The sequence below is a fragment of the Lepidochelys kempii genome, chromosome 9 (genome assembly GCF_965140285.1).
Source record: "Lepidochelys kempii isolate rLepKem1 chromosome 9, rLepKem1.hap1, whole genome shotgun sequence".
Lineage (NCBI taxonomy): Eukaryota > Metazoa > Chordata > Testudines > Cheloniidae > Lepidochelys > Lepidochelys kempii.
Genome location: NC_136388.1, coordinates 102,535,775 through 102,559,968, shown reverse-complemented (window position 1 = coordinate 102,559,968; position 24,194 = coordinate 102,535,775). Strand labels below are relative to the sequence as shown.

At 48.7% G+C, this 24,194-nt stretch overlaps 1 protein-coding gene across 5 annotated transcripts in view; it reads right to left on the bottom strand.

Annotated features, from left to right (window-relative positions):
* The window catches only part of MED12 (mediator complex subunit 12), a 76,652-nt gene that overhangs the window by 49,812 nt on the left and 2,646 nt on the right, over window positions 1–24,194 (bottom strand). For all 5 annotated transcript variants that reach the window (XR_012160650.2, XR_012160651.2, XR_012160652.2 and 2 more), the window contains exons 3-23: window positions 23,571–23,762; window positions 22,093–22,252; window positions 20,395–20,570; window positions 20,099–20,209; window positions 19,292–19,546; window positions 17,939–18,085; window positions 17,463–17,562; window positions 16,973–17,109; window positions 15,757–15,888; window positions 15,134–15,260; window positions 14,491–14,720; window positions 13,957–14,037; window positions 12,786–12,959; window positions 12,305–12,449; window positions 11,231–11,349; window positions 10,913–11,056; window positions 9,913–10,076; window positions 9,504–9,635; window positions 8,726–8,953; window positions 4,194–4,338; window positions 3,767–3,887 (exon numbers count right to left, since the gene is read on the bottom strand). Coding sequence is in view for 2 of the 5 variants with exons in the window: in XM_073358645.1 (XP_073214746.1) it covers window positions 3,767–3,887; window positions 4,194–4,338; window positions 8,726–8,953; window positions 9,504–9,635; window positions 9,913–10,076; window positions 10,913–11,056; window positions 11,231–11,349; window positions 12,305–12,449; window positions 12,786–12,959; window positions 13,957–14,037; window positions 14,491–14,720; window positions 15,134–15,260; window positions 15,757–15,888; window positions 16,973–17,109; window positions 17,463–17,562; window positions 17,939–18,085; window positions 19,292–19,546; window positions 20,099–20,209; window positions 20,395–20,570; window positions 22,093–22,252; window positions 23,571–23,762 (3,220 nt within the window). In the remaining 3 variants the exon portion in view is untranslated. The remainder of the gene's footprint in view (window positions 1–3,766; window positions 3,888–4,193; window positions 4,339–8,725; window positions 8,954–9,503; window positions 9,636–9,912; window positions 10,077–10,912; window positions 11,057–11,230; window positions 11,350–12,304; window positions 12,450–12,785; window positions 12,960–13,956; window positions 14,038–14,490; window positions 14,721–15,133; window positions 15,261–15,756; window positions 15,889–16,972; window positions 17,110–17,462; window positions 17,563–17,938; window positions 18,086–19,291; window positions 19,547–20,098; window positions 20,210–20,394; window positions 20,571–22,092; window positions 22,253–23,570; window positions 23,763–24,194) is intronic.

Sequence of the window (24,194 nt, the reverse complement as noted above, 5' to 3'; positions counted from 1 at the left end):
GGTGTCACATTAGCTATCCTCTTTCAGTCATTTGGTACAGAAGCTGATTTAAGAACTAAGTTATGTACCACAGTTAGTAGTTCTGCAATTTCATTTTTGAGTTTCTTCAGAACTCTTGGGTGATACCATCTGGTCCTGGTGGCTTATCACTGTTTAATTTATCAGTTTGTTCCAAAACCTCCTCTATTGTCACCTGAATCTGGGTCAGTTCCTCAGATCTGTCACCTAAAAAGGATAGCTCAAGTGTGGGGATCTCCCTCACATCCTCTGCAGTGAAGACCAAAGCCAAGAATTCATTTAGCTTCTCCACAATGGCCTTATTGTCCTTGAGTGCTTCTTTAGTGCTTCCATCATCCAATGGCCCCACTGATTGTTTGGCAGGCTTCCTGCTTCTTATATATTTTTTTACATTTTTTGCTGTTAGTGTGTCTTGTACTAGTTGCTTTTCAAATTCTTTTTTGGCCTGCCTAATTATACTTCTACATTTGACTTGCTAAAGTTTATGCTCTTTCCCATTTCCCTCAGTAGAATTTGACTTCCAATTTGTAAAGGACGGCTTTTTGCCTCTAACCGCCTCTTTTACTCTCTTGTTTGGCCAGGGTGGCTTTTTTCTGGTCCTCTTACTACTTTTTTTTAATTTGGCCTATACATTTAATGTGAGCCTCTGTTAGGGTGGTTTTAAATAGTTTCCACGCAGCTCGCAGGCATTTCTTTCTAATGACTGTTCTTTTCAATTTCCACAGAACTTGCTTCCTCATCTTTTAGTAGTTCCCCTTTTTTAAGTTAAATGCTGCTATGGTGGGCTTCTTTGGTATTTTCCCCCTCCCAAGGATGTTAAATTTAATTACATTATGGTCGCTATTATGGAACAATTCAGCCACATTCACCTATTGGACCAGATCCTGTGCTTCACTCACATTGAAAACTGCCTTTCCCCTTGCAGGTTCCAGAACTAGCTGCTCCAAGAAGCAGTCATTAACAGTGTCTAGACATTTTATCTCTGCATCCCATCCTGAGGTGACATGTACCCAGTCAATATGGGAATAGTTGAAATCCCCCATTATTAGTGAGTTCTCTATTTTTAATCACCTCACTAATTTCCCTGAGCATTTCATGATCACCATCACCATCCTGGTCAGGTGGTACATAATGTATTCCTACTGTTATAATCGTATTATTCAAGCAGGGAATTTCTATCCATACAGATTCTATGGTATAGTTTGATTCATTTAAGATTTTTACTATACTTGTCTCTGTGCTTTCTTTCACAGGTAGTGCCACTCCCCGACCGGCATGACCGATTCTGTCATTCCTACATATTTTGTACCCTTGTATTGCCGTGTCCTATTGATTATCCTCATTCCAACAAGTTTCTGTGATGCCTATTATTTTAATATTCTCATCTAACACCAGGCACACGAATTCACCCAGCTTATTTAGACTCCAGCAATATATAGTTGTCTGCCTTCACGTGATGTAACTGAATGGAACTCTCTTTCATTTGACTGTTTCTCTTCAATTCCTACTTGTACATTATCAACTTCTATCCTCTCCTCTTTACTAGCATATAGAGCAGGGGTGGCCAACCTGGGGCTCCGGAGCCACATGCAGCTCTTCAGAGGTTAATACGTGGCTCCTTGCACAGGTACCAACTCCGGGGCTGGAGCTACAGGCGCCAACTTTCCAATGTGCCGGGGGATGCTCATTGCTCAGCCCCTGGCTCTGCCCCCACCCCACTCCACTCCTTCTCCCAAGGCCCCCATCCCTTCCCCTGAGTCTGCCATGCCCTTGCTCCTCCTCCCCTCCCCAAGCCTCCTGCACACCGCAAAACAGCTGATCACAATGGGCGGAAGGCACAGGGATGCGGGGTTAGGTGCTGATCGGCAGTGCTACTGGCAGGTGGGAGATACTGGGGTTTAGGGGGGAAGCTGACGGGGGGCTGCTGATGTGTTACTGTGGCTCTTTGGCAATGCACATTGGTAAACTCTGGCTCCTTCTCAGGCTCAGGTTGGCCACCCCAATATAGAGAATCCCTGTTAACAGATCCTCCCCTAAAGGCTGTTTCTGTCCCAACTGTGTGCTTCTCCACACCTGACAGCTTTCCCTCAGCCCTTAGTTTAAAAACTCCTCTAAGACTTTTTGAATTTTACATGCCAGCAGTCTGGTTCTGTTTTGGTTTAGGTGGAGCCCATCCTCCTTTCCCAAAAGGTTCCCCAGTTAGATTTAATAAATCTAAAACCATCCTCCATACATGATCATCTCATCCAAGTCTTGAGACCCTGCAGTTCTTCCTAACTGGCCCTGCACGTGGAACTGGAAGCATTTCAGAGAATGCTACTATAGAGGTGCTGGGCTTTAATCTCTTACCTAGCAGCCTAAATTGGCCTCTAGGAGCTCTCTCCTACCTTTCCCTATATCAGTGATACCTACATGTACTACGATCAACAGCTCCTCCCCAGCATCGCACATTAGTCTCAAGAGATCTGCAACCTTCACATTCAGTAGGCAATTCATCATGCTGTTCTCCCGATATTCGTAAACCCAATTTACTCCTGGGTGAATTCTGCACCAATGCGCATGTGCAGAATTCATGTCCAGTGCAGGCCCCCTCCATCTCCCCATGTGGCCCTGCAGCCCCTCTTCCCTCCCACAGTGCCAGGTTAGGAGACACAGGATATGTGGGGAGCAGACAGAGTGGGGCACATGAGGCTGCTGGGGGGTCACAGACTGGGGGTCAGAAGGGCTAGTGGGCGGGACAGATTGGGGTGCAGGCTCAGGAGCTAGTGTCATGACAACATGGGGATGGGGTGGAGGGGTTTGCAGGGCCACATGAGGATGGGGCGAAGGGGGCTGATGTGCTTGACTGAATGCACGAGGCTAGGGGTCAAACGGTCTGCATGGCAGAGGCTCCCCAACTCCATAACTATCCCCCCACCCCAATAAAAAATCCAAACCCTGTTCCATAATTCTCCCACCCACACCCAACAATCTTCCATGTTCACTCCCAGGCTCCTTCCCTCTCTCTCAGCTCCTCCATTATCCCTGACTCCCCCAAGCCTTTGCACTGCTTCTGAGGGGTCCGGGAAATGTTTCTGTATTGTGTATTTAAATGCATTACTCAAAGTTCTGTATTAATATGCCTAGTAAGGAATCTATTTGTCAAAAAAAATATTTCCTGAGCCTTTTTTTTTTGGTCTGTATTATTACAGACATACTTGCGGATAGGTATTTTGAAATAAATTACCAAAATAATTGAAACTGGCATGATTATACGGTTTTCTTTTGACAAGTAAAATACGTAAAATTTTGCAGAATTTTAATATTGCGCGCAAAAGTTTTAATTTTTCGGCACAGAATTCCCCCAGGAATACCAACTGTCTATATTTCTAATGATCAAATCCCCCATTACTATTACCTGCCTCTTCCTAATACCTGGGGTTCCTTCCCCGAGAGAGGTATCCTCAGTGCAAGAGGCTACCATGACATCATCTGGAAGGAGGGTTACACTCAGACCACCTGTTCAGGGTTTCCCTCACAAACAGAAGAGCCAGTTATTTTCTTTAAATCAAAGCTCCAATTCTTAAAAGGTGGATTCTGAGCATATTCCATGGCCGGGGATTATGTTCAACATTACTGTGCGCAGGGGCTTCAGGGTCTCAGAGTCCCACCGCTGGGTACCAGGCCCTTTCAGCCAGGCACTGCATTGCAGGGAGCCCCCTGGAGGGCATCCTGAGCAGCAGAGTGTCTCTGGAAGGGACTCACTCACCAGCATTAAGGAGTGAGGGGATGGCTGCACAGCGAATCAGGTCCTCCAACAGCAAGCACTGACGGGCGATGAGAATGGCAACAAAGGTGGCCAAGGAGTCATGGAAGGATAAGTCGCTCACCTGGGAGACAGAAGAGCAGCCAGTGACCATCTCAGTTTCTGTTTCACCCCCTCAAGTTAGCACCATATGGGCCTGACTGGGAGCAGGGGGAAGGGCAAGCCCAGCAACCCCATGACCAACACAGCAAAACACTCAATAAGGGCAGTTCCAACACCAAAAGGAAGTTCCCCATCTCCCGCCCATGACAACCATCTCCCATTCCCATCTCCATCCCCTCGGGGGCACTCTCTCATGTCCCATCCATCTCCCCCCTCCCCCACAGTACCCCTCTTTCCTCAGCCCTGTTATTTAAGCTTTTCCACTTACATCAACATTGCAGAGGAGGTCGTTGAAGCCACAAGTCCCATTGTTGGAGGAGCAGCACAAAGCCTTGAGCACGCCCAGCCACTCAGCACTCAGGGACTTGCAGTAACCAGTCAGCTCAGCACATAGGATAGCTATGTCATTGACTCTGTAGAGAGGAGTCATGTGGTCACAAACAGCACTCAACAGCCTAGCTCTTCCCTTCATTCCTAAAGCAGACTCGGGCTTTGGAGAATGTGGGGAATTGCTGTATCATGATTTTCTTTTTAAACTTTTTATTAAGGCAAAATTACAATAAAACATTAACATACTACATTGTACATTACTTATTCTGGCTATAGATCCTGGCTTGATGTCTGAGGAGCCCTCCTCCTCCGAGTACGCTACAAAGGGTGATCACATTTCATAATACCTATCATCTTTTTGGTGCTTCTCTTGTGTACATATGTGGTAAAAAAGTCTGTGTTTTACTATCCCATTACTCCATAGGAGGAGGGGTCACATTTCTCTAGTAACGTGCAATACAAAGTCTAGCTGCTGACAATGAAAAAGAACTTCATTTGTTGGTTTATTTAAAATGCAGATCCTTTGCTGGATCATTAAACAAGCAGGTCAGGGGAACTCTTAAAAGTTAGCATTTTATTTCTGTATTATTATGAAAAATGTGTGACTCGGTTTAGGCACTCACTTTGTATTGTGACCTACTAGGGCAGAAGGAGTTAATTTCTCCTCTGGGACAGGGGAATAAGAGATAAGTGCTGGTCATGCAGATAAGACTGGGTTGGTATGTGTGACAGATATGATGGTTTGGAAACATGGAATATTCAGACTATTCTACTGAGGTGAGACAGATTCTACGGACACTTACAATAGTCAACCACTATTGCATCAACTTTATTAATGTTGTATATATCTTTATGGGCTGGCTAGTTCTTGAATTCCTGACTCAGTCATAGAATCATAGAAATGTGGGACTGGACTAGATGAACTGTCAAGCTCCCTTCCAGTCCTACATTTCTAGGACAGGTCATTTAGTCCAGCCCCAGCACTAAGACAGGATAGAGTATTATTTAAACCATTCCTGGCAGGTGTTTGTCTAACCTGCTCTTAAAAACCTCTATTAATGGAGATTCCACAACCCCCCAAGGTAACCTTGTTCCAGTGCTTAACCACCTTTACAGTTAGGAAAGTTTTTCTAATGACTAACCTTGAAAATTTTCCTAATGACTAACCTTGAAAATTTTCCTAATGACTAACCTAAATCTCCCTTGCCTCAATTTAAGCCCATTATATCTTGCCCTCTCCTCAGTAGTTGAGAACAATTTACCACCCTCCTCTTTATAATCATCTTTTACATACTTGAAATGTCTCCCCTTCTCAGTCTTCTCTTCTCTAAACTAAACAAATTCAATTGTTTTCATCTTTCCTCATAGGCCGTTTTCCAGACTTTTAATCATGTTGGTTGCTCTCGTCTGGACTTTCTCCAATTTGTCCACATCATTCCCCAAGTGTGGTGCCCAGAACTGGATTCAACACTCCAGCGTAGGCCTTATCAGTGCTGAGTAGACTGGAAGAATTACTTCTCATGTCTGTCTTACAACATGCCTGCTAATACATCCCAGAATGATGTTTGGTTTTGTTGTAACAGTATTACACTGTTGACTCATATTTAGTTTGACATCCACAAGTGCAGTACTTTGCATTTATCCTTACTGAATTTCATCCTATCTATTTCAGACCATTTCTCCAGTTTGTCAAGCTCATTTTGAATTCTAATCCTGTCCTTTAAAGCGCTTGGAACCCATCCCCACCCCTCATCTTGGTATCATCCACAAACTTTATAAGTGTGCTCTCTACACCATTATCCAAAGTATTTATGAAGATATTGAACAGAGCCAGACCCGTGACAGATCCTTGTGGGGCCTCACTCGATATGCCCTTCCAGCTTGACGGTGAACCACTGATAACTACTCTCTGGGAATAGCGGCAAAGAGTGCTGTGGCACCTTATAAACTAACTGACGTACTGGCGCATAAGCTTTTGTGGGTGAATACCCACTTTGTCGGACTCATGTAGTGGAAATTTCCAGAGGCAGGTATAAATATGTAAGCAAGAATCAGGCTAGGGATAACGAGGTTAGTTCAATCAGGGAGGATGAGGCCCTCTTCTAGCAGTTGAGGTGTGAACACCAAGGGAGGAGAAACGGCTTTTGTAGTTGGCGAGCCAGTCACAGTCTTTGTTTAATCCTGAGCTGATGGTGTCAAATTTGCAAATGAACTGAAGCTCAGCAGTTTCTCTTTGAAGTCTGGTCCTGAAGGTTTTTTGCTGCAGGGTGGCGACCTTTACATCTGCTATTGTGTGTCCAGGGAGGCTGAAGTGTTCTCCTACAGATTTTTGTGTATTGCCATTCCTAATATCTGATTTGTGTCCATTTACCCTTTTATGTAGGGACTGTCCAGTCTGGCCGATGTACATAGCAGAGGGTCATTGCTGGCACATGATAAGATAATGATAATGACAATGATAAAGATAATGACCCTCTGCTATGTACATCGGCCAAACTGGACAGTCCCTACATAAAAGGATAAATGGACACAAATCAGATATTAGGAATGGCAATACACAAAAACCTGTAGGAGAACACTTCAACCTCCCTGGACACACAATAGCAGACGTAAAGGTAGCCGTCCTGCAGCAAAAAACCTTCAGGACCAGACTTCAAAGAGAAACTGCTGAGCTTCAGTTCATTTGCAAATTTGACACCATCAGCTCAGGATTAAACAAAGACTGTGACTGGCTCGCCAACTACAAAAGCCGTTTCTCCTCCCTTGGTGTTCACACCTCAACTGCTAGAAGAGGGCCTCATCCTCCCTGATTGAACTAACCTCGTTATCCCTAGCCTGATTCTTGCTTGCATATTTATATCTGCTTCTGGAAATTTCCACTACATGCATCTGACAAAGTGGGTATTCACCCACAAAAGCTTATGCTCCAATACATCTGTTAGTCTATATGGTGCCATAGGACTCTTTGCCACTTTTACAGATCCAGACTAACATGGTTACCCCTCTGATACATCTCTCGGAATAGTTTTCCAACCAGTTGTGCACCCACCTTTAGGTTCATCTAGACTATATTTTCCTAGTTCGTTTGTGAGAAGATCATGTGAGACATTATCAAAAGCCTCACTAAAGTCAATAGGGAAGCTAAAGGGTTTCCTGCATTAACTAAAGTCACTTGGGGGAAGAGGACAGTTATTAACACAAATCCCTACTGCAGGTAACAAGTTTATGCAAGTTTCACCCCTGGGAAACAACACAGACTGGTCTGACCTGATTCAAGAGGCCTAGCAGACAAAGAAATTGTCTGTATAAAGTGACTCCCAAGATCACTTACACTTGATTCAAGAACTGACAGAAAACTGTGACCAAGAGAGAGAGGCCCTGCAGAGGGCCTGGAGTACTTTAAACCTGTCAGGGTCTGCAGGTGGCAAATGGGTGACAGCTGGTGAGCTAGATGTGTATATAGGCTGTTTGTTGTTTTTAAAAGATAAATAGTACTTTGCTTTATGAAAGCTGCCTGGTTACTGGTTAACCCTGTCACTGCCCCTGAGAGAACAGGGCTGCAGGTGCTGAACTAAAGTCAGATCTGCTGAGATAATCACAGTGAACTGCAGGAGTTTGCAGCCTAAGTGCACAGTCTGGAAGAAGTGGATTGCAGATTCCTGTCCAAGAAGGGTGATGGCTAGAGGCCCAAGACCTAACTGGGGGTGCCTCAAAGAGTCAGAGGTGCAGTTAATTCCAGAACAGTTGTAACAGTCTGAATGAACGCTGAAGGACCATTAACATACAAATGGAGTTGCATCAGACAGGCACAATGGAAGACAAACAACTGGATATTAACTTTTAAGAACTAGCAGCCAAGGGAAGCAGAACGTATGGAACACGCATAACAGCAACTTGAAACAAAGAATGGAAGTATCAGCATACAGCGATAAGACCTCTGCTGCGCAGTGCAGAGGGAGAGACTGGAATCCTAGACACTTCCAGGCCAGAGAGGCAGGTAATGCTGCCAGCATGGACAGGCATATAAGTTGGCTTTTCCACTTTAACCAAAGGACCCTAAATACCATATTCCAGCTGACTATACGTGCTGGCTTGTTCTGTGTCTCCTCAAAACACCTGCTGATTGTGTGGCTCCTGAGAGCAGCATATCTCCAAAAGGGGTCTAAACTAATTTGGACCCAATGGAGGAGCCCTGACGAGAAACGTGTGCTGAAGCCAGTAACCCAGCCTCAGGGTAACAGGGCTCATCCTTGTAAAAAGTGGAGGCCTAGGACTAAAGGGGTAACCTCCCAAAGAGGCTGTATGAATGTCAGGGTTATAGTATCCCCTGTGGACACATGACAAGTGGCTACTGGTTCCCTCGTCCTCAGATGTATCTTGCTGCCCCCTTGAGGAGCACAGACACTCCTTCTCCCTACACAAGTAGAGCCACCTGAAAGGGGTCTCAATAGCCCCAGCCCTGCGCCTCACCGGTCTGGGTCATGGTGTCCCACACACACGTGCATGAGTGCATTGCACACAAAGCTGTAGCGGTTGGCCGGGTTGTCGTTGAGGCTCTTGCCCAAGTTGGTGTAGGTGAAGTTGTGCGCGGATGGATTCTCAATGGTGTCAATCATGAACTCGGGCTCCCACAGCATGTTAGAGTCAGACGGCTCCACATTGCAGTAGATTGTGTTCTTCACCTTGGAGCAGAAGTCACTGGCAGGGGCAGGAAGGGGAGGTTAGGCACTTCTGCAAACATGCTTCCCACTGCCTTTCACAAGCAAAGCTGAGGCCCTGGGTGAGATCCTTCTGCTCCCTCCCCCAGACCTCCGCTGCAGCCTCTGCAGTGCAGAGAGCTCCAGCTTTTACATGAAGGCTTAAAGGGCTCATTCAAAAAAGTTCCTCCGTGAAGAGCCATGCCTGTTCCTTGTTGGGGAAGCCCCTGGAAAATACCAGAGGGGGTTCAGTAACCTAGCCTGGGGCTGCCACTTCCTCTTGCTCTCAGTGCAGCTCCGGGAAGATGGAAGTCAACAGTGCTCATCAGCCAGCAGCTTAGCCTGCAGGCACCGCTGTAACAGAGATGGGCCCAGACAACTACCATTATCCCTGCATGCCCAGCTAGACCCAAGGCAGGGATCCCCCACTGTATGTCAATGAGGAAAGAACACTAGCTGGTGGGGAACAGTGTGTGCAAGATCACAAGCAAAGCTGAGGCCATGGTCTTTCTGAGGGCAGTGCCATTGCATCCAACCTGCCCCAAACTCACCTAAAGAGCTCCCCAAATTTACTCTTGAGGTGACTGCAGGAGGTGTACAGGTCGTAGAGGTAGGCCAGGATACAGCGCTCTGCTGAAGAGCCATCGGAGCGGTTCATGCCATGTTTCACCACCCCACACAGACTGTAAAGAGACAAGAAATGCTGCAGCAGCATGAAAGGAAAGCCTGAAGGAGCATCAGACAGAGGCAGCACCCACCCTCTTGAGGGTAGAGCCCTAGGCATGGAGACAATGCCCTCGGAGAAGAGATCCCTCCCCACCCCCACCCCTCCATGGGACAAAGCTCCAGGCACAGAGACAACACCTCCTAGGAGGACAGACCCCAGACCCCACCACCCGCGTGGGACAAAGCCCAGAGATGAGGCTTCCCCTGCCCAGGAGGGGCACAGGGCTCCCTTACCCTTCGAAGACCTGGGCCATCTGGTCTTGGTTCAGGATAAGGCAGGAGTGGTAGTGACGCAGGACAGCCACGATGCCTAGGCACAGGCTGGTGGTGTAGCTGCCAACGAGGTCGGAAGATTTCAACAGCAGCTCTGCCTCCACCACGCTCAGCTCATTCAGCAGCTGCACCCAATGACATGAAAACCCTTCAGCAATCCAGACATCTCCACCACTACAAACCCTGTCGTTGGGGTACCCGTCAAAGGGAGCCTGCTGGCTAGGCACCAATGCGTTCAGGAGCCTGAAAACTGGGCGAAGCCCGCCATCCAGGCCCCAGTCAGTTCAGGGGGTCTGCCAGCATTGGGGTGCCGACCAGAAGAAGGCTGCCGGTTGGACACAAGCGTGGGCAGACTGGCTTCCTAGATATGGCTCTGACCTTTCACTACCAGGACCTGTTCAAAATCCCACTTAGCTCATCCACTAACTGGAGTGTAAAAGTCTCAGGTACACCACCAGCTGTAGCAAATTTCCTGAAATATCATCTGGCCTAGTCGGCCACACCAGTAACACAGTTTGCATTGCAGAGTGGCAGGGCCTAGGGAGGAAACCACCCTCGTTGTTGGAAGGACTGCCATGAACAGAAAAGAAACCCTCTCATTCAAGAAAGGCATCACTGCAGCTCAGGGACAAGAACAGTAGCAAGGTTCATTCCAAACAATCCTGAAACCTTTGGAAAAATGACCCTCAAAACCAGAGCCCCAGAGGAGGACTACAGCTTTGTGTCACACACAAGCATACCTCATGCCCACTCCCCCACGGAACACCAAAGAGTCTAAGGCCAGAAAGCACCATTATGATCATCTGGCAAGACACAGGCTAGAGACCCTCACTCAGAGATTCCTACATCCAACCCAATAACCTGTCGTTGAGCAAGAGCAGATCCTTCAGAAACACACTCAGTCTGGATTTAACGTAGATGAACCCCACCCTGGGGAAGCACCTCAGACCCCAGGGCTCACCTGGATGGCGAAGTCAATGAGACCACTGATGTTGAGTGAATACTCCATCAGGTCAAAGATGAACTGCACATGCTGCACCAGAGGCAGATGGTATGACATCCCTAAGGCAAAGCTGGTGATCTGTTCCAAGACATTGCGAGATACCTGCAGGAAGAGAGAGAGAGAGAGGCACAAGGGAGTATCAGCCCCTTGCAAAGCTCCATTTGTCAGATCCAAATTATTCTCCCACTATCTTCTTTGGAGGCTGCTTTCCATGCTGCAGTGGGACAGATACAGCCAGGGTCTAGGTTGGAGACAACTCTCTCCAGAACCCCATACCTGAGAGGTGACCTGGTGCTGATCAAAGTGAGAAAGGTGTTGGAATTTAGCAAAGATATCCTCAGCTGTTGGGAATGCCTCTGGCTTGCTCCTCTTCCTCTTCTGGCCTTCCTCTCCACCTGCCAAAGGCAAGAAATACAGGGAGCCATTACCAGACTACCTTCTTTAGGGCACAGAGCCACCCTACAGACAGCCATATGCATCTTCCAATTCCTCAGCAGGGAGCACAGGTCCACCCAACTGCAGGCAGAGTAACCACTGGAACAATTTACCAAGAGTCACGTGGATTCTCCATCACTGGTCATTTTTAAATCAAAATCAGACTTTTTTCTAAAAGCTCTGCTCTATGAATTCTTTTGAGGCAGTTCCATGGCCTGTGTTACACAGGAGGTCAGACTACATGATCACAGTGATTCACTATGCCCTTGGAATCTATGACTATGAACCAGGGAGCCTCACATTCCCCCCATTAGGACAAAGGGTCTTGGGCCAACTCATAAGCTGTCAGGCCCGCTCTAGAAGGCATCAAATCCAACTCCCAGAGACTGGAATCCCCAGTTCAGAGTGATGGTCAGGGATGGTGAAGTATCTAACCCATGCCAAATGAGTTAGCTATTCTCTCAAGGGCTCTGACCAGTCGCAGTTTAACTGCCCCAATGTAAGTGCTTCCCTTGGGAGACTAGCCACTCTCACCGGGACTCAGCCTCAAAATCCCTCGGCTCGGTTTCAAGAGCATCTCATCTCTCCTTTAAAGGAGCATCCTCAACTTAAAAACATTGGTGTCTGTTGTTGTTACAAGGCACCTCTAAAAAGCCCTGGACTGACAGAGATTACAGAGAAGTGGAATGGACCAAATCCCCATCTGTGGTAAATCAGTGTAGCTCCATTGACTTCAGTGCAGCTGTGCCACTTAACATTTTTCAGCAGGTTTCCTGTGTCACAGCATATTGTGTCTAGTCAGTATCGCTGCTTCCCTTGCACACTCAGTCTCCTCTGCCTACAGGTCTCCCAAGGGACCCAACCAGCTGGAAAGGAACACCTTCCTGGGGCAGGGCAGACCCAGGCTGCACTAACCTGTCTCCGCTGTGCTCTTCCTGTTTAACACCTTCAGAATGTCTTTGGTTATCTTCTTGATGGCATGTCGGGCATCATCTCGCTGTTTCCCAACCCCAAACAGAACCACCAGCCGCTGGTTACATTCGTGACTGCATGACTCCTCCTGGGAACCGAAGGGAGACAACAGCATTAGCTGCTTTCAGGCTAGAGGCCAATCATCTCGTCACACATGGGTCTCTAAGAGGAGAGGGAAGGTGCAGCTGTGAGATGACCCCGGGGAATGGGGAAGCAAAGAACCACCCCAGGAGCCCACTCATTCAAGGCATGCACGGTCATGCTCCTTTCCCTTTCAGTGCTCAAGCTGAAAGGCATCAGGCGTCCCATGTTTGGGTGGAGCTGCAGCAAGGAAATGTGCCAGTCTCATGATGGGAGGGTGGCGTGAGCCCAGGTCTCATACCTGGGTGAGAGGGGCGGGGGGAGGTATGCACAGTTCTCATACCTGAGGGATAGGAAAGTGCGTGGCATACTGGATGTGCCGGGGCTGGTCGTATAGGGATGCTAGTGTTCCTTCTGCAGCCTTTTCCTTTAGCAGAGGCTTTGCTTCCTTCTCAGGGTCTGGTTTTTCAGGGGAAGGGCTGGCCTTAGACTCACAGTGCATTGGAGGAGAGAACATCTAGGGAGAGAAGACAAGATTGCTATGATACATGGCCATACATCAATGGTACTGAAAGCAGGCCACAAGGTTATTCCAGCCCACAGCTGATGGGTGGGTGCTGTCCCCATGCTTTGCCCTCCTCCTCAGGACACTGCTCCCAGCCCAGGTACCAGATCCTCCTCCCCAATCTGCACATGAGTACAGCTTCCTAGTACACCTCGTACTGAGAACAAGCAACAGAAAATTAGGAATTCCAGGCTATAATTCTGATGACAACACTCCACAAGAGCCAAGATTAAGGCAAAAGGCACCAAGGGGGACAATTCAGCCCCAGACACCACAGTTATCCAACACATACCCTGAAAGATAGAAATGGCTGAAAAAAGAAATTTCCCAGAGATTTCAACAGCAATCGTTCTTAGCTCTTATTGTGCATCTTCACTCAAAGTGCTCTGCAAACATGAAAGAATGACTCCCCACAACAAGCTAAGAAACACACAAACTAAGGCAGAGAGGTCAAGTGACTTGCCCAAGGCTGCAGAGCCATTGGATGACATCTCTTCCCCCAGGTAAGCAAGAGTCTCAATGTCACCATCCTTTCGCCACCTTCACCCTCGATACCCTACACTGCCTCTCAGTAATGTCACTCTCACCTCCTGCTCCCTCACCATTCCAAGTGACAAGCAACTGGCCACACACCCCTAGCTCCTGGGGTTGTGTCAAGTCTGTGAAAGAGGAAATTCAGGGAATGACACACCTGATTACACAGCTGGATTCTACCCTGCCTACATGTTCTGTACCACTCTACTCAAGAGCATTCACAGGCAAGTTGTGTCTACCATACAGCCCCAATCGACCACTACACACAAGCCCTTTTGGCGAGGCCTTTCAATTCCACAGAGGACACAGTGCACCCAGCAGCAAGTTGATGCACCTCCACACTGGCAAGGTGCCCAACAAAGCATACCTGAGCTACTCACCAAGCACCAGGTAGGAGAGGCAAACAGGAACATACCGAGAAATCGGTCTTTTCCATGTCATCAAACAGCACGCTGGAGCTATGATCAATATCCATGGACTCCGAGAGGCCTGTGTCCTGGGGCCATAAACAAGGGCAGCCATTAATTCTCAGTGCTGCACTAGGAAACATGTACACCTCAGAGTTTCCCCACAGCATTGTCCAGCCTACATCCCCAGGCAGAATGAGCCCCCCCCCCCCGCCCCCCCAGCAGTGCTTGTGCCAGCCACACTGTTAATGCCCCTTTGGTTTTCAAATCCTGAGTAGCTTATTCCATGCTACCATATTAGAGCCGGGCTGCACAGCATGAGCAACAGAATCATGGCTTCAGGGCCTTTTCCATGCCACAGACCCTTTTCAGCTGCTTAGAATTTAATCCTTCACCTTTGGGTTGAAGTTTTATAGGATTAGCCTTGTGGGAGGGAGGAGGCAGGTGGCCACTGCAGGTACTTTGCAGGAGAAGAGTCCAGGATGTCAAGACACTCAGGAAGGAGGACTTGGGAAGGGGCCAAGAGAGCTGGTGCTCCTCACCTCCAGCTTGATGCCACTGTTGCCCATCCCCTCCTTTCTGTCATGCTCCTCGGCGGGGTCATCAAAGGGCGAGGGAGGGCGGGGCCCATGCGAGTCCATGGCCAAGTCACCCCGGGAGATGAGTGTGCACATGTAGATGTTGTGAGAGAAGACGTCGTGTCGGATCAGCTCACAGAACAGCAGCACCAGGTTGAAGAATTCCACCTTCTCGCTTTCATTCCCCGGGTCAGCTGGAGGCACAGCAACAGCACATGAAGGAGCAGGTAGCCCTACCAGAGTCCTCCCTCCAGCACTGCTCTGAGCAACACAGGCCACCTGCCCGACACCTAACCCAGGGATGTCCTTTTGCAGGGCTAGAGGAAGAGTTTCCTAGAGGGCCCTCAATCACCCGGCAGGACTCAAGGCAGGACTAGGAAACCACAGTGGGGACCAAGGCCGGAGTACACAGCTGGCAGAGGCAGCAACTAAGTGGTTGGGCTCCTCTCCAGTTAGTCTCAGCAGCAGTTACATTTCCTCATCCCTTCCTAATGTCTTGCCGTCTGGGCTGCATCCCCTCCTCTCCAGAGTCCAAGTGAGACTCTTGGGTATGTCCAGGGCTCAAGGGAGAGGGAAGGCTGGACATTAGCGAGTTCTCGTTACGTACTTAGCACAGGAGCCTGAGTGTCGAGGAACTGCATGAGGACGTCCTGGAAGACAGGCGTGCTGGCTGCTGAGAGGGAACCTGAGGAGATGGAGCCTTTCTCATCCACAACTTCAGAATCCCCACATCTCTGCAGAGAGAGACATGAGTACAGGCTGCTGCCACGAGGAGAAATTCAGTGTTCCCCACTCCCAAAGACAGACCATGTCTTTTCAGAGATAACCTCCCCCCATAGGAGAAAGCCACTCCTAGGGAACCGTCTCATAACCCACTATGCACAGCCTCTGAGGAGACCTCGTGCTTCTGTATCTGTGCCCCAGAGAACCCGAGGGACACACAGAGCAGTTCCATGCAGTGGGGCGGTCTCTGGCCTACTATGGATCAAAGTAAATGCTCATGTTAAAGGCACTAGCACCAAGGGGCCTTTGGCCTCCAGTCCTCAGCTAGCAGGCTTCTGCCTATCAGTTCTGGAGAGACAACCTCACTACACAGTTATGGGGGAGCTCTCCTTTGGAGAAGGTCGCCCTTGCTTTAACCCCAGCGACCAACCCAGTAACTTCTGCTCTCTTTCCAACTATTAGCTGCTGTTCAAAGACTTCCAGGGTCCAGCAGGGGCAAGGACTCACCTCGGCCTCTATCTCCGCTTGCCGCTTTTCCAGCAGTTTAGCCACAACCATAGCCCTGTGACGTCCAGAGCGCTTACAGCTCACAGCCCACTCACACAGCAAGGCCACCACTGCGTCATCATCTGGGGAGATCTGTCGGGACACAGGCATGATGGTAAAACACTGAACAACAGGTAAGAGTTCAACCGCTTCTGAAGGCACAGGCAGTCAGGACACCAAGGAAGGTGATCAGCAGGAAAACAACCAGCCTGAAATCTGCTCTACTCCTCTCTTCCCAGTACACACAGAACACACACCAAGCCAGAGCCTGAAGCAGGGATTCCATGCTCCATGCAGACCGCACAGTGGGGGAACTCCAGCAGCAGCTGCTTGTCTCCATCACACACCCCTGGGAAATCCCAAAGCAGGGCTTTCTTCACAGAATTCCTCTTTTTTGGGGTCAGGTTGGGGCCAAGCTCACCAAGCACATTACCCCAGCCCTTCAGAGACTGCCCTGGCTCCCAGTTTGCTTGTGGGTGCTGATACTGACTGACCTCCAAATCTCTAGCCATTTGGGTCCCAGCTATCCAAGACATGCTACTTTCCATGCTCAGCTGTGGTAAAAGAGCATGACCTAGCAGCTCCTGAATTCCAAAGAGCAGCCTGTGGCCCTGAATCCAGCAGGACCAAAGTCAACTGCCTTTGGAAGCTCCCTGCACAGCCTCCCGCCTGGTATTAGCATGGGTTATCATTTCCTGGATGGGTTGTTTAACATTTGGTTTTCCTGTATTTATACAGCATGTTTTTATAGATCAAAGAAACCACCCCCATCAACGGTAATTCCCATTTCACAGAGGGCTGGGGTTGTGCCTCTGCTCAGGACAGTCATTGTTGGCTGTACGGAATGATACTCTGCAGCACCAGACACCACCTCCCACATGTCTGCACAGGCTTCCCCTCCCCAAGAAATACAGGCAGCCCTTACCCTAGGCTCTCACAATGCACACCTCACTCTCTCCACACGGGCTCTCTCCCTAACCCAGGGCTGCATAGACACCCCCTCCAACGGAGTTCCAATGTCTTATCTGCAATGGGCCACTTTTCCTGAGGCACCCAAGTAGCTAGTTCCCTCATGGTGCCAGCTGGACATAAATCTGAAAGAGAACAACCCCCTAGACTAGCCTGCACCCACCACCACCAGCAGCACAGGGCATCACCAGTGTGGCCCATTACCCACCTCATGACTGTCTTTGCTTGGTCCCAGCCCAAATATCCTGTTGTACAGGGAATCCAAAGAGTTGCTGAAGTCAGATCTCTCAAAGCTGTGACTGTCCAGAACTTCCAAGGTGTGCAGAACCCGGCCAATAGTGAATCCTGGGGCAGGACAGGGAAGGAAAGGGGAGTGTGCATGAGCAAGCATTTGGGCAACTGGTATCACAGACTTCGGAGCGCAGGAGGCAAAGCCCCAAATCCCTGCGAGCTCAGAGCTTGGGAGACAGGAGACAAAACCTGTGGTTGGCAGGGGGGGAGCTGATCCCCACAGGGCTCTGAGCCTGGGAAAGAGCAAGGTCCATCTGCGTTCTCCTCACTGTGGTCAAACGAGCAGAAATGTGGCCAAGAGACAAGCCAAAGACAGGATGACTGGACATGGAGCTCCTTGGGGCACTGGCTCAGGGTAACACGTCTAACGCTAGGGAGAAGAGATTGCAGATCCTGCAGTAAGTTACCTGCAGTGGTTTCCTGGCACTTGTCAAATGACCATCGGACCTCAACAGCCTGGCCACGCTCCTTTATCTGCTGCTCAATCTCCCGGAGCTTCGCCCGAACCTAAAGGCAAAGGAATTCCATAAACACGTGCGAGGGTGGCCAGAATAAACTTGCAGCACGGAGAGCTGCCAGCAGAACCCAGGGAATGTCAACTGCCCTGCCTGAGGCACAAGGCGAGAGAGATGCCGCCCATCCCTAGGTGGGGCGCTGGCTGCCTCAGGCACAAGGGGAAGAGATTCTGCCCACCCTCCAGGTCCATGGGTGCCCTGCTTGCCACACAAAGGGAGGAGAGGCCTCCTGCATCTCTTAGTGCCTCAGCTGCTCAGGCTCAGAAGTGGCAGGAACACAGCCAGAGGTGCTGTTGCTTAATATGGAGAGATAAGCCTGAATGGACTGGGGTAGGGTTAATGTCCTGGACCCCCAACACTCCGCTCACCTGCTGGGTGAAGGCTGAGTTTCCCCCGGGCATGGGCAGGTTGGAGGGGGCAATAGGCAGATGGTCCAGTGGAGAGCCAGTCTTTATCCTGCTGTCAGTCAGGGAGTAATGCCAGACCAGAGCACTTGGGCAGCACAGGATGATACTCTGCAGAAGACAGCCAAAGAAGAAGCACTAAGCATATCCAAGCCTGACTCCTGGGTCCGAGAGCACCCTGCAGGGCTATTCCAACATTGTACAGATACTCCCCAGCCTCAGCCTCACCACACCCTATGAATAGGCTCCCACCTGAAAGAGCTTTGAGGCTGGAGAGTGTGCTGGGGTACAGAGGTGCCCTCTCCCTCTGCAGGAAGCTACCCAGCATTTGCTGCATTAGCTTACTTAGACTAGACACATTTAAGTAACCAAGGCCAAAACCCCAAGTTGCCTTAGGCCAGTGAAAAGCTGGTGCATGCAGCTCATAAAGACCCACAATAACACCACATGAATTTCCCCTGCTGGTCCTGCTGGGCAGTTACATTAATGACACAGAGAGGACTCACTAGCAAATATATCAGAAGTGTGATGGGTGAATATATGTAGGCCAAATCCAGGAGCCCCAGGGTTTCTTATTCGTTGCTACAGATTCCATAGTCAGACACGCCGCATAACACAGGACAGAGCATTTCACCAAGGGATTCCCGCACCAAGCCCAGGACTTCTGATTCAGTAGATTTTTAGTAGGCTAAAAAGTCTGACCTCCTTCAGTCACTCATTGCAAGGCAGGCTTTCCACTCTTCTAATCACTATGGCTTGTCTCTGAACTGCTTCCAGTTTTTAAACAACTTTTTTAAAGTGTGGGCACCAGAACAGGACACACCATCCCAGTAATGCACTCACCACTGCTATATAGAGAGGTAGCACCACCTCCCTAGGCCTATATTAAGTCCTATCTTTAAGTCCTTTTTCAAGTTCTGCTTTCCAGAATAAAGTCCCTCATCCTTCAACTGTAACCTACATTTTTCATTCCCAGATGTAAGACTCTGTATTTTGCCATATTAAACTGCATATTGCGCCCAGGGACCCACCCATCATCATTATTTACTATCTCAACAAGTCTGTGTCATCTGCAAACTTTACCAGGAATGATCAGTGATAAAAATATTAGATAGTGTTGGGCCAACAACAGATGCCTGTGGGATCCAACTAGAAACACTCTCTTTCAGTGATGACTTCCCGTTCTATCACCAGCCAGTTTCTAGTATGTGCTATGCTGATTTTGCATCATACTAAAATTTTAACCAGAATGTCTTCTGTTGACCCATCAGAGCTCCAGCCTCCTTCACCATTGATATTAACCCAGCAAAACCCTACCTGTAGAATGCAGCTGAGCCCAAATACCACCGGGCGGTGTTGGGGACAAAGCAGCAAGTCACTGAAGGGACTGGGCGGAGGATTTCCTGCAGCCGGTTGAGGGGCAGGTGTTGAAGGGAGAGCAGCTCCTGTTTGTGCGGATAGGATGTGGGGCAGGTGCCCACCTGTGCCGTCCAGCTGCATGGCAAGCCTGCGGGTACAGAAGTAGGCCAACCGCCTGGACAGGTATGCAGACTGCACGAACTCTCCAGAGTACTGTGGGGAAGAAGGAAAAACCATCCCAGTTCCAAGCAACACTAGAGAAGTCCCCAGAGCCCAATGCTGTGCAGTGGTGCCTCGCGGATAGGGCCACAGCCTCACCCAGATCAAAGGCCTAAACAGCCGGGGAACCCGTGAGAAAAGTGTCATCGTAAAGCCATTTAAGCACCAGTGAGATTCACAGAGCACCATGGACAACATTTCCATTGAGCTCAGTGTACCCAGACCCAGCCTTCTCAGGACCTTGGGGGCCTAGCTGGAATCAGCCATGGGAGCAGAAGAGAAAAGCCACTTCTATCCAGTTCCATCCAATGAACACACCACTACCATCAAAAGCCCAACTGTTACAGGTAAGGCAGGGACAAGGAGCTGGAACAAAACCCCTTGCAGTAGCAGGAAGTAATGGGAAAAGCAGCATTCCCTTCTGGTAGCTGGTGGCTAATGTGGGGGGGGGGTGGCACTCAGCTGGGAGAACACCCCAGGCTACTGCAAGGTGGCTTACGTTCCCCAGAGCCGTGTTGGAGGAGGCAGTTTTCTCCAGAAGCTCACCCGCAGCAGCAGAGGTAAGAGCAGTTTCAACAATTCATCTTCTCCTGGACGTATCTTCTCAAAGCATTCAAGCACCCAGGTAAGGAATTCGTGTCTGTCCAGCATCCCATCCTGGAGACAGACAGACAGAGTGAGAAGACCAAAGGAAGAGCATCCTGAAGTTATTCTACCCCTATTCCTCCTGCTGAGCCACCCAGGGACTCAGGGGTGGAATACATTCTGAAAAAACAAAATTACTTCTGAGCCTTGAGTATCCGTTGCAAACCCCACCCCAGCAGCTCCCCTCAACACCTCACCTGGAACATGAACATAGCCAGTTTCTCATTGTAGTCCCATTGTTTCAAAGCGTGCTCCACCTCCTGCGGCATGGGCCCAGATGGTGAACCACAACCCTGCCCAGAGAGCTGCCTATAGAACTCAGAAATTTTTTGCAGCTGCTCTGACAGGTACTTGGTGATGATCTGTGTCCACTCTGGAAGGAAGAGACAGTCATCCGTGAGTAGGTAAGCAGGAAGAGGCATGGGAGAGGGCTGATCTAGGCAGAGGGAGTGGGAGCCAAAGAGTTCCTGTGATGGAAGGAAAACCACAAGGAAAGAGATAGGCCTGTGGGTTCCAGGGGAAGGTGGAGAGCAAGGGACAAATTCTGAACTGCATTTTAAAGCAGGACTTTAACACACAAAATACAGGAAGGCAGTTCGCCAGGAAGGAAGATTCCTTAAACGCTTTTGTTGAAGATCTGGCAAGAGCAAAGGAATGGAGGGAAACAGGAGGGAACAGCGTCAGGACAGCCTGATGTAGCATCCCCATTAGTGATCTGAGAGATGGGGCTGCAACATGATAGTGACATTTCTCAAGTTTCTCAATTGGCTCCCACCCATTTCAGATACCTGTTCAAGGCCTTGGTCTTAAGCTTCAAAACACTTAATAAAGTATGTCCCAGCTACATTAAAGCCCAAATTTCATTCTATGAACTGTCAAGATATTTTGGCTCCCCTGGGATGATTCAGATCACAAAGCCCAGGACAAGACATGTGAGAGCTGGGAATAAAGCATACTTGAAAGGGTTGAGCTGTGGAAAAAGCTTCCAGAAGAGATCAGGAGATTAAAAAAAACAATACTCTGTAAACAAACATATTAATCAACCAACCCCGTAAAATAAAAAAGCTAGAGTGTTGTCTTTGTCCCAGAAAAAGAGAGGAGCAGAGACTTCAGGAAGTCCCTCTTGCTATTTCTTTTCCGTGGAAAGCGCTCATATACTATCGTGATGGACAGCAGTATAAACCATAACAGACAGGCTTTACCATATGCTGCTAATTGGAAGGATCCTGGAACTCCACACAGGCCAGAGCCATGATCCAAAGAGGCCCAGTGAGGCTGGAAACATGCAGGAAATAACAGAATGGGATTCTGCTGGGGGAAATAATACATTTTGGGAGAAATAACCTTAAACCAATCTGTCTAGCTTGGCTAAGACACACCTAAGGGCAGACATAAGAGTCCACATATATGTTAAAGGTGTAAACACCAAGGATGGAATGGGGTTATTCAGAGGAGGAACACACAGGGCGTAAGGAGCAGTCATGAGAGTGACCTGTGAAAGGCTATCAGAAAATATTCGTTCTCAGTAAGATGTATTTGTCTGTTGTCCAAGGGAACAGGCTGAACACAGTCGTGATCCAGTAGAAAGAAGCCTGTGCTGCCCCCTTCTGGCTAGAAAGACAAGGTGGATGAGGTAAAATCTTTTATTGGGCCAACTTTTGTTGGTGAGAGAGACAAGCTTAGAGCCACCTCACCCACCTTGTCTCTCTAACACCCTGGGACCCACCCGGCTACAACCACGCTGCATATACCCTGCCGACTAGGGCAAATGTGGCCAAATAGATCTTTTTCATCCTTAACGACTACTATTCTATTGAGGAGGTGCAAGCACAAAAACAGGCAAGGAAGAGAAAACCTGGTATGGAAAAGGCCAGGGCTCCACTCAGGGCACTTACCGATAAAGGGATCAATGACGTGCCGTTTTTTCACCTTAGTTTCTGTGATGGCAGCATAGTAGGCGCAAGTCATTTTGATCAGCCAGGCTGCTCTCATCACTGGAACAGTGTATTTTGCCAAGTAACCAAAGACCTCCTCCTTCTTACTAAAGATGGGTACCTAGAACAGAATAGAAAAAGGGAAAAGCTAGTTTCTGAGGATCCAGAAAGGAATCACCCCAGAATAACATCCTCTACCACCCTTGTGCCTGGACAACCATGCACAAACTAAGCATCACACAGCTTGCACCATTCCGTCAGGACAGTTACAACATAAGGAACGTTTTCCTGGGTCAGCAGGCAACAGTACCAGAGCTGCAGTGCAACACATGAGAAATGAAGCAGGACACTGGGTAAAGGCACTGCAAAGAGGCAGGTCTGTCATAAACACAGTTCTTAAGGGAAGGGTGGATAACGAGTCAAGAAGTGTATAAGTGCCAAAGTTACAAAAGACACACTAACAGCTTGTGAAAACTGAATTTTACCAGCAGGAGCCCTGAACTCCACGACCTGGCAAACTTTAGCCCAGAGGTAGTCAATACACAGACCACAGGCCAAATCCAGACCACCAGATGCTTTTGAATGGACCCCAAAATCTTTTTATTTACTTATCATCATCATTGTTGTTGTTATTTTATTATTTTCTCTGGAGTCTGGACCTTGATTATACCTGGACTAAGAAATTTGGACCTTGACAAAAAATAATTGACTACCTCTGCTCTAGCCTCGACATTATACACTCTGCTGTACAACAATAGGGACTAAACTTCCCCACAACCACTGCCAGGCTCACAAGACCCCTATTTATAGTCCCACCTCTACAGAAGACAGAGCTTTCTTTCCTCATCCAGCCCTGGGAGAATTCATAATTCCAGCTCCACTACGGTAGCATCAAGGCTTAGCTCCTGGAGCACAGAAATGTAAATGCTCTTCTTAACCAGCTCTCCATGAGGCCAAAACACAGAGCCCTTCTCTGTAAAAACGCTGCCACAGACACAGGAGTGTGGGAAGTCATTCAGCTAGTTATCACTAGACAATCTCACTACAATTTTTGAGAACTTGAAAATACCATAGCAGCATGAACCACCCTCACCTAAGGATGAGGCCAATAAAGGCAGGCAGCAGCAGTTCCCTTAAAAGCAATCAAAATGCAAATGAAACATTCAAGCTCTACATGCCATGAGACAAGCTTAGCCTTCTCTCTGAATAACTGGGAACCTTAGCTCTATAGCTGGGGAGGACACAGGCAGCCCAAGATGAGTCCTGGACACACACACTGAGAATTATAACCAATCTGATGTGGAGAGAGAACAAATCTCTTCAAACCGCAAAATCTCCACTGCAATCTTCAAAAATAGACAATACCCACACAACCAGGTGAGGGAAGAGCTCAGACAGGACATGTTCTACCTTTTTTGGCAGCCTCACCTGCAACATACCTTTTTAGCCAGGTGAGTGAGGGGCTTAGTCCCAGACAGATCTGTGAACCAGTTGTTTATGGCACTCTGAGAGCGTGCCGTCACCAGCCAGAAGTTATCCTTCTGGTTCACCTGAGGTTTCCGTCTTCCCGTGTCAGGCAGCGTGTTGCAGCGCAGCTTCTCTGCAATAATGCTGCTAAAATTTGAACTGATCTGAAAAAGAGACGAGGGTAAGAAACCTCTCACAGAACTGGGTCCAGTGAGCTACAGAATAACCCCTTGTCAGTCTCTGGGAGAGGCTTGGCTTTATTAATTAGTTACATACATTTGCTATTATCCCCAAAGTTTCATAAGCATGAACTTCCAAAACCAATCACCAAAAACAGCCAATGGCTCCCTTTGCTTCAATCAACAAGAAGACCATCTGCAGCAGGACTGAGAATACCTCAGTAAGGGAACTCCTGAATTGCAGCATTCAAATAGCCTGGCTTTAGCACTGCTGGAATGAACGTCGCTAATTCTTTGGCAGAAGAACCCAACACCTGGCACTTACTGGGCCTTGCATCCAAGGATATCAGTGGGAGGGGCGCCTGGTGAGCACTCCCGCATTGTACAGGAGGCCAAACTGACGCGCAAGGTACCTCA